Here is a 9,700-nt window from a genome sequence, read left to right on the forward strand (position 1 = left end):
TAAAAGCAGTTTTAAAGATTTGCCAGATACTTGTTTATTCAAAAAAAGTTTTTTTTCTAATATATATATTTACCTCCGACAGCAATACTAAACAGACTCCAAGCATGGTTTCACATTAAGGCGACTTTTCAGTTTTCATAGCTTATAAAAGGAGACTTCAGTCCACAATAGAGGGGATAAAAAGAAAATAATCTAAAAACCTATGCTATTCTTCTCTTTTTAGAGTTTTTTTTATTAAGGAAACCATGAAACTTCCCTTTTTACTTTTTATTATCCTTCTTTTGCTTAAAAATCATTTCCTGAAAAAAAAAATACCACTTTAAAGGTTTAGTCTAGAGGGAAAGGAGTTAATAGATCTTTATTTTTGTTTAATTGTATTTTTTGAAAGTAATAATATCAATCACATAGCGCATACATAATAAATTTGAAGTTTAAATAAATGTTCATTGATTGGTGTTATAACTATTCAAATATCAATCACATTAATGGGTCTTGGTTATGAATAAGGTTAGGAACAAATTCATACAATATTTTTTTTATTTATAATTTTTAAAGGGCGTGCAAAATGATAAATATGATAAGTACCTATTCTATTCGTTTTAATTTGTTTGTCTTAATTTTATTTTTTGTTTATTTATAAAAAAAAACTTTTTTTTGACAATTTTCAAAATATCATTTTTAAGATTACAAAATTAAAGAACATTGTGATATATGCTATATTTCTTTAGTACTTATAACATTACCAAGATTTTTTTTTTAAAAAAAACCATCTCAATTCAAAATAGATAAACACAAGTGAATAATATGAAACAAATTCAATACAGTATTTTTTATTTTGTAAATTGACATTTTTAACGCTGAAAAAAAAAGATTGAAGTTCGAAGTTTAAATTCAAGAGCACGTGCTGTAACAGAAACAAGGACACGCCAGACAAAAAAACGACGTCGATTTAATCCAATTTTGTTGGCAAAATCTCTAAAGGATAGTGCTTTTAGATAAAGACTAAAGTTTTGTTTATTTCTTTCCTAAAACCCAACAGTACCGTAACACAGTTGAACAAACTTCCAGCTTCGATATTCACGAGGCAAAGGCCCCTCTCTCTCTCTTTGTCATCTCCGCCAACCATAGCGGCGATTTCTTCAAAGTCCCAACACTCTCAGCTTTCGCCTTTTATTACTCTCTCGCTCCTCATTTCCTCACACATTTTTCTCGCTCTATAATTCTCCGTCCATTTCCGGAAAATGGCTCAAGTGGTGGCTACTCGTTCGATTCAATCTTCATTCTCCAGCCCTAGCCATGGATCTCTGCAGAGTCAAGTTGAGAAGCTTAAGCCTCCAAGCTTTGCCTCAAAAGTGCTAGGAAGAAATGAACGGAGCAATAGTTGTAGAGCTATTCGTGTTAATATGCCGCAGATCATTGCTAGGAGATCTACGCGGGCCGAGCCTCAAGTTCTCCCTGTTTCTCCTGAAGATGTTCCAAAGGTCCTTCACTTTTCTGTTTCCTGCAAATTATTTATTTTGTTTTTATCCTTTCTGAGTCCTGCTATGCTTACTGTGCTTCTGTACATCTAGAAATGTAAGTTGTAGCCAATCTCAACTCTATTTGTGAACTGCCACTTCAAAATTGAGCCTTTGTTTGAGCTATGTGAATTTGTAAAATATTACTACTCTTTTCAATTTGTTTGTATGGTTTTGAGTTTTGACTTGGCATGGATTTTAAAAACGTATGGAATTTTTTGAATCTTGTGTCATAAACTAAAAGATATGTAGAATGCATCAAAATGTCGTTCAGATTTAAACATTACATGTGGAAAGTTAGAATTAAAGAGTTGTGAAAAAAATAAATGTACATTTTTTTGAAATGGACTAAAAAGGAATGTAAGATAAATAAATTGAAGCAGAGTGAGTGTTATAAATTCACATTTATGGATTTTTTTTGACTCTATATCCAAATGAAGGCTTATTGATAGTGGTTGTTAATGTTACAGAGTGAGGAGCAAGAGAAGTATCTTCAGGCAATTCAGCAACTTGGTGACACTTCAGTGGGCATGTGGTCAAAACCTACAGTAAGACGTAAGACCAAGATAGTATGCACAATTGGTCCCTCTACTAACACAAGAGAAATGATATGGAAGCTAGCTGAAGCTGGAATGAATGTTGCTCGGATGAATATGTCTCATGGAGACCATGCATCCCACCAGAAAGTCATTGATTTGGTTAAGGAGTATAATGCACAGTCTAAGGACAATGTCATCGCCATCATGCTTGACACCAAGGTAAAATTTTCTTCATTTTTATGTGGGCACTAGTTTGGTGGTAGCAAAGAGGAAATTGTTTTTTATAAAGTAAACAGTTATCCACCAGATTTGATTCTAACATCATGTAGCCAAAGAGTTGATCTATGACCACAATTGAGGTATTTGTTCAAAATTGAATTGACTTTATTCCTATTAAACAACACGGGGATTTGTGTGAATGACAGTCACTACATTGGTTAGAAAATCTAGATTGATTGAACTTTGAAGCTAGGTTGGAATGGGCAATTTGTTAAAATGAGAATTAGTTTATTTTTTTATCGAACTATTTTGTGTATTATGTTTTCTTCTACAAAGCTGTTAAATAACAGTAATTGGAGTGTAGCATTTTTTACCAGTTGGGGTTGTTCATCATTCATTTTGAATTGTTTTTTTCATGGACCCAACTATGTCTGTGTGCCAAGTCTATAAACCAAATCAATAAGCATAAATCAGCTTTGTTGGGTACAGTGTATTTAGGTACTCTTTTTCTTTGATGATTTTGCGTTTGTTCCTGTCACACCTGCGTTGAATGTTTAAAATCAAAGCTATCATTTCTGAAGCTAACCACATCCACAACTATGACGGGAAATAAAGGGCTCCAAAAGACTTCAGTCTGAGAAGAAATGTTTCACATCTCTGCTTGTCTCGTGCATAAGAAAGAAACAACAGTGAAGACTGCAGTTAGGATCAATTGAATCATTAACAAAAATGACAGCTCTGCTAAAACTCACCTTAGATTTAAATGCCAAATATACACTGGGAGAAAAAGATAGTTGCATCCTTCTTACATGTCTCAAGGGTCATTTACAGGAGCCATGTTGAATTAAAGAGGGGCCAGCTATCCAGTTTAACCCTGCATATTTAACTCTAAAGTATCATGAAGAAGTGATATTCATTTAGTAAAAGTAGTTGAAAACTGCATAAGAATGAGAAGGGCAAAATATTGCCTCATAATTTTACAACATTCACACACATGCGGTATATATGTTATCGGTTGATTTGGTTTAGGCTCTCATTTTTACCTTACATTAAAACCCAAATCAAACTATGAATTATCTTTTCCTTTTTTTAAATTTAAGACCAAACTACACCGGATCAAACTACATTTTTTTGTTAGTTTAATTCATTCTTTGGTCCTATTTGGTTTTCCAGTTTATTTTGAGCACCTCCAGTTTTACTGTATTCATCCCTTTCAACTTAGGACTAGGAAGAAAGCAAACATTGTCCCCTTCAACTTATATACAACTTCAGATAATTACTATGTCACTGTTAATTAATTGTTTGATCATTGCAAATTAGTGAAATTGCTCTCATGTAATATGTATCATCAAAGATAACTTTCACCTCTCATTATCACCTGATTACTATTTAGCTAGATGTGATCTTTCTTTCTGGTCAATTCTCATTTTGTAGCCTCTTATTGCTTTCAAGTTGTGACTAGAAGAAAGAAAATATTGTTCCCTTTCAGGCTTCAACTCATATACAGCTTCAGATAATTCCTGTATCACTGTTAATCAATTGTTTGTTCATTGCTTATTAGTGAAATTGCTCTTACATGATATGTATCATCAATGATAACTTCCTCCTCTCATTATCACCTGATAATTATTTAGCTGGATGTGATCCTTCTTTTTGGTCAAGTTTAATTTTTAGCCTCTTATTGCTTTGTTGTTTTGGTGCTAACAGGGTCCTGAGGTTAGAAGTGGTGACTTGCCCCAGCCAATCATGTTGAAACCTGGACAGGAATTCACTTTCACAATTCAGAGAGGGGTTGGCACAGCTGACTGTGTCAGTGTCAACTATGATGACTTTGTAAATGATGTTGAAGTAGGAGACATGCTTCTCGTTGATGGTACGTTAAGTGGTTTCTTTTCTGTCCTTTAACTAGTTTTGTCTGATAACATCTTATATCGATTTGTCATTAGAAGGCATTGAAATTGACTTCTTGAACTTCCTCTTTTTGACTCGGCATGAAATATCGTAGACCTGTCAGTAGGGAAAAAATTCCCCTGCAGGTTATGTTGTTGCCATTTCATTCTTATTCTCACCACTTGGATTGCGATATCTTATGCTTGTACATCTCCATGAATCAGAGGGGTGCAGGGCGTGAGGGACACAAATTGTGTTTCATAAGACCAAACATTAACTAAATAGTAAAATCAAAGCCTCTCTATAATCAAATATTGCCTTAAAGGTCCAGAGATTGAGTCAGCATATGGCGATATGAGGCCTTGCCGGTGACTGCCCTTGGAGAATTCTTGGCTGTGACATTATTATGTGAAGCAATGAACTTTATCTCATCAAGAGGCAGCCATCTCATTTTCCCAAAACCAGAAAAAAAAGAGACAGCCACCTCATTTTCACAAAACCAGAAAAAAGAGAGACAGCCATCTCATTTTCACAAAACCAGAAGAAAGAGAGGCATCCTTCTCACCTAGTTGTAGTCCAGTTTTTTTTGTTTTGCTGTTGCTCTTAAAAAGATTTGCACTATTTTAGCTGATTCCTTTTGTTGTCCAATGTAGGGGAATGCCTTTTCTTGTATTTTGTGCTCACAAGACATTTCCTAATTGATTTGAAACTATTAGACATTTATCATTCTGGATCTTTGGATGGCCTGTCTTTGCTGATATTTAATATTCAGTTGCTAGTGTCATGGCCCATCTCCCTCTTGCACATGCAATAGACATCTTGTATAAGTGTCTGTACTGACATGCTCAAAAACATTAAACCATTGAGAGACCTAACTACTACAAGTTTGACACCACATTTTGAGCTTTATTGGTGGGTGATAGTACTTTGAGGGGAAGGTAAGATACCATATAACAGTCATGCCTAAAGTAATACTTTGTTGTTCCACTTGTGTGTATTTTTCTTGGTAGATATACCTGAAACTTTTGCAGAGTTCAGCTAAATGTAATTTTTTTTTCCTGCTATAGGTGGCATGATGTCTTTACAGGTGAAATCCAAGACAGAAGAATCTGTGAAGTGTGAAGTTATTGATGGAGGGGAGCTTAAGTCGAGGAGACATCTAAATGTTCGAGGCAAAAGTGCCACACTTCCCTCTATTACTGGTCAGACTACTTCCTTTTTTTCCCTATAAATTCAGGTCTTATCTGCATGTGAAAGCATGAGACAGTCACTCTGTCAGAAGAATGCTTGCCTTGCTGATACAGTAATCCACATTGAGCAACAGAAAAGGACTGGGATGATATCAAGTTCGGAGTAGACAATAACATTGACTTTTATGCTGTTTCCTTCGTCAAAGATGCAGCAGTGGTCCATGAACTGAAGAATTATTTGAAGAGTAATTCCACTGGGTCCATTTCCTTTTAGTGAGCACTGAAAGTGCTAATGAGTGCTTATCCTGTTTTGTTTCAACACTTTTTGACTAGCCATTTTCTTTTTTATATGACAGGTTGTGGTGCAGATATTCATGTTATTGTGAAAATTGAGAGTGCAGACTCCATCCCGAATTTGCATTCAATAATTACTGCATCAGATGGGGTATTTCTCTAGGCCTTTATTTTACTGGTTCAGCCTCTCTATCTCTACGAGGTAGGGGTAAGGTCTGCGTACACTCTACCCTCCCCATTCCACACTTGTGGGACTACACTGGGTATGTTGTTGTATTGTTTAGTAAAGATTCAGTGTCTGGCAGATCAAATATATTGCTGGTAGTATTTTCTTTCTTCTTGATTGCTGAATTGGCATACACTGTTTAAACAACATTTGGAAATCACAGATTGTACTTAAATAATTAAGAGCTTATTCTTCCTTTTCTCTCTATTAAAGATTAGAGGATTTTAAGAGTTAAAGCCCACAAGATCAATCAATCAACTACCCCCAATCCCAAACCAGTTGGGGTCGGCTATATCTTCTATATCTATTCTTCTCAAATCAGGCTCTATGCAAAGGGTACTTCAGTTTCATACTTATGCTTGATGTTTACCTGCAGCAACACTCATCCCACTTGTGTTTTGCTCACAGCCACAAGAGACTATATCGAAATGTGTTTTACCATTTCCTAGACTTTCGTGGAGTTCCTACTCCTATGGAAACCTTTATCACTTTTTGTGGACTTACTACTTGCATGTTTGTCCTGGATCGTAGCTTGAGTTTTCTATCTTTTTCCTTGACAGACATCTAATAACCCAAATTAATGGTTTTTAACTGTTCTACTTAGGCGATGGTTGCAAGAGGAGATCTTGGGGCAGAGCTGCCTATCGAGGAGGTTCCTTTGTTGCAGGTAAAGGTCGACAATACTGTAGTTGTAAATTTTACTGCAAGGATGCAAAACTGGATGCAATTTCTTACCATTTCATAAGAGATCTTGACCATGTATTTTCTATTTCTCCTTTGATGGAAATATCTTGATATGCAGGAAGAAATCATCAATATTTGCCGAAGTATGGGAAAAGCTGTCATCGTTGCCACCAACATGCTGGAAAGCATGATTGTCCATCCCACCCCAACTCGAGCAGAAGTATCAGATATTGCGATTGCTGTTAGAGAGGGTGCTGATGCTGTTATGCTTTCTGGAGAAACAGCTCACGGAAAGTAAGTTACTACTCAAGGCGCTTTTAGTATTATCTCTTTAAACTTAGGGCCTTACATAGAATTTGGGTTTGTGTTGAAGTGTGTACTGTGTAGTAAGTTTTCCTGCAGTACCCACTCCCATGTCACTCTTGTTCGACACGAGTAATTCATGCGAATGAGAGATCCGTGTAACATAGCTTAGGGTCACTTTTTGGGAGATCTTGGTTTTGGAACCAATTAACTGCGTCTAGGTTCTTCTTGAGTGATAAGTGTTTCTGCTGGTATCCTATTTTATGAATCTAATAGCTTTGAGGCACCAAAGTTCAGAAGTGAAGATTTTCTTACAATAAGTTGTCTATAACCTATCCGCATCTCTCACAATTTGGATTCATTTGGTTACAGGTTTCCCTTGAAAGCTGTCAAAGTTATGCATACCGTGTCACTACGGACTGAGGCTACTATTGTTGGTGGTGAAACCCCTGCAAATCTAGGCCAAGCCTTTAAGGTTTTTAGTCTCATCTGTAGATTACATATTTACCTCATCTTTTTCTTGAAATAAATTGTCTGAAGGAGCTAATACTTGCCATAACTTTCTATGTTTTGCAGAACCATATGAGCGAGATGTTCGCTTTCCATGCAACCATGATGTCCAACACTCTTGGAACCTCAATTGTTGTCTTCACTAGAACTGGTTTCATGGCAATCTTATTGAGCCATTATCGTCCTTCTGGCACTATATTTGCTTTTACGAATGAGTGAGTATTTACTCTATTGGTCTAACTTTGATGTCAATGTTTGAAGACAAATTCTTCAGCGGAACTGGTTTCATTAATACCATTACAGTGAACCATTTATTGTCCTGGCGCTGTTATTACTTTTACAGTTGAATGAACACATCACACACACTATTGGTTACACCTTATTATCAGTAATTGATATGTAGAAGATGAATGTGTTAAATGCATTTTAAAGACACCTAGGGAAACGTAGATAGTGTTCTCTTGATGATAAAAAGTTCCTTTTTTATAAGCAACTTGAGATTTCTTAGTTGCTGCCTTTGGGTATGTTCAAGGGAAATCTGGGAAGAACCTTGTGAATGATTTCTATCAAGTAGGTGAATTTTAATCATTTATTTATGTTTGGGCTGCAGTAAGAAAGTTCAACAGAGACTGGCTTCGTACCAAGGCGTATGCCCAATATATATGGAGTTCTTAGATTGCGCAGAGGAGACTTTCACTAGTGCATTGTCCTTATTGCAGGTGAGATTCACCTTCATCATATCATTTACAGTTATTGCTTAATAGACGGTATATGCATTGAGGAATGCTAATAACGAATGCTTGAAATTGCTCATTTCATGGTCATAGATGAACGAATGATTTGTCATATGACGTATAGCCTGCTATTATCTGCCCTTTATAATTAAAAGTGAAATCTTGATATGATAATTCAGACAATCAAATTCCATTAACTAGTTATACTCCTCTCTTCATGATATTCTCCTAAATGTTTATCTTGCCAGTGTTTTATTACAATAATTTTAGACGACAGTTGTGTTCCTCTTATAATCTTTACCCTTTATCAATCTACAGAAGCAAGGGATGGTTAAGGAAGGGGAGCAAGTAGCTCTTGTTCAGAGTGGCAGCCAGCCAATCTGGCGGCTCCAATCCACTCACAATATCCAGGTCAGGAAAGTTTAGACAGATGAAAAACCTGGAACCAGCTTATTTGTAGCTGGGAGTTATTATTAGTGTTGACGCTTCAGCCATCAAATAGGAATAGATCTCGGTCGGCAGTGTTACCGAGAGTTTTTCTTGCAGGATTGCTAGGGTGTTATATTTATTGTTATCTGCTTCGTGCTTCTGTATGTTTTGGCCTAGGACACCATATTATGTTCTTCTCTTAGACATCAAATCAATGAAGCCGGCACTTGAATGTGATTGTTGTATGAGAAGATTATTGGAGTGAATCGTTGTTCTTCCGTAACAAATGTAATGAAGAAGAATCTAAGTTGAGTACTATATTTATTTTGTAAGGTTTAAGATCAAAGTCTTATAGTAAGCTTATAAGTTCTCAAGTTTAAAAATCTCTCTTTTTAAAAATTTATGTACAAATTAAACTACGACCTTCAAGTAGAAAGGGAGGAGGGACAGTTTCCACCTAGTATATCAGTCTACCACAATCGCATTTATGCTCCAGAAATTCTTTTTTAACAGTAGCAACTCCCAGCTTCTCTAATCTTTCATTGACTTGCATTGCTTCTTTAAGATTCTTTAACTTCTACGGTTCTATCAGTTTCATACTTCACTAGTAAATCACCATTTTTTTAAATATCAAATTTTATAATTTAATCATTTGAAAATTCAATTTCATCCTACTATAACTATCATTTTCTGTCAACTCCTGACCTTGCGATGACAAGGAATTTTTAAAACGGAAAAGGGTCAAAATTGCCCCTGAACTATGCGAAATAGACCACTTATACCCTCCATTACATTTTGGGATCAAAAATACCCCCGCAGTTATCCCAGGAGACCACAAATACCCTCAAGAGTTAACACCCCAATTTTTTAGTGACGTGGCAAGCCACATGGGACTAATCCCTCCACCTAAGCATTGCCAACTAAGATTCACTACAAAAGAACTTGACTTTTAGTGGCGACAAAGTCGCCACAAAATCCCAAAATATTGCCACTAAAGGTTATGAGTGATTTTTAGTGATGACTAAGGCTCCAACAACCATTCGCTAGTAAAACCTATTTTTTCAACAAAAAAATATGATAATTAATTTTCGATTGCGACCTAATTTTCTAAAATAAATAACTTGCAATATCCATATTAAAAACATCCAATATTATTACGAAAAAT

General features: G+C 35.7%; 1 protein-coding gene across 1 annotated transcript; it reads left to right on the top strand.

Annotated features, from left to right (window-relative positions):
* The first annotated feature begins 1,046 nt into the window (after nucleotides 1-1,046).
* On the top strand, nucleotides 1,047-8,895 carry LOC125858315 (plastidial pyruvate kinase 2). Its single transcript, XM_049538072.1, has 12 exons — nucleotides 1,047-1,481; nucleotides 1,988-2,275; nucleotides 3,983-4,148; nucleotides 5,233-5,367; nucleotides 5,490-5,600; nucleotides 5,712-5,800; nucleotides 6,480-6,542; nucleotides 6,678-6,853; nucleotides 7,235-7,337; nucleotides 7,439-7,587; nucleotides 7,983-8,091; nucleotides 8,425-8,895. The coding sequence occupies exons 1-12, from the start codon at nucleotides 1,242-1,244 to the stop codon at nucleotides 8,530-8,532; spliced, it is 1,737 nt and encodes a 578-aa protein (XP_049394029.1). The 5' UTR covers nucleotides 1,047-1,241; the 3' UTR covers nucleotides 8,533-8,895.
* Nucleotides 8,896-9,700: the final 805 nt, after the last annotated feature.

The sequence above is a fragment of the Solanum stenotomum genome, chromosome 3 (genome assembly GCF_019186545.1).
Source record: "Solanum stenotomum isolate F172 chromosome 3, ASM1918654v1, whole genome shotgun sequence".
Classification (NCBI taxonomy): Eukaryota; Viridiplantae; Streptophyta; class Magnoliopsida; order Solanales; family Solanaceae; genus Solanum; species Solanum stenotomum.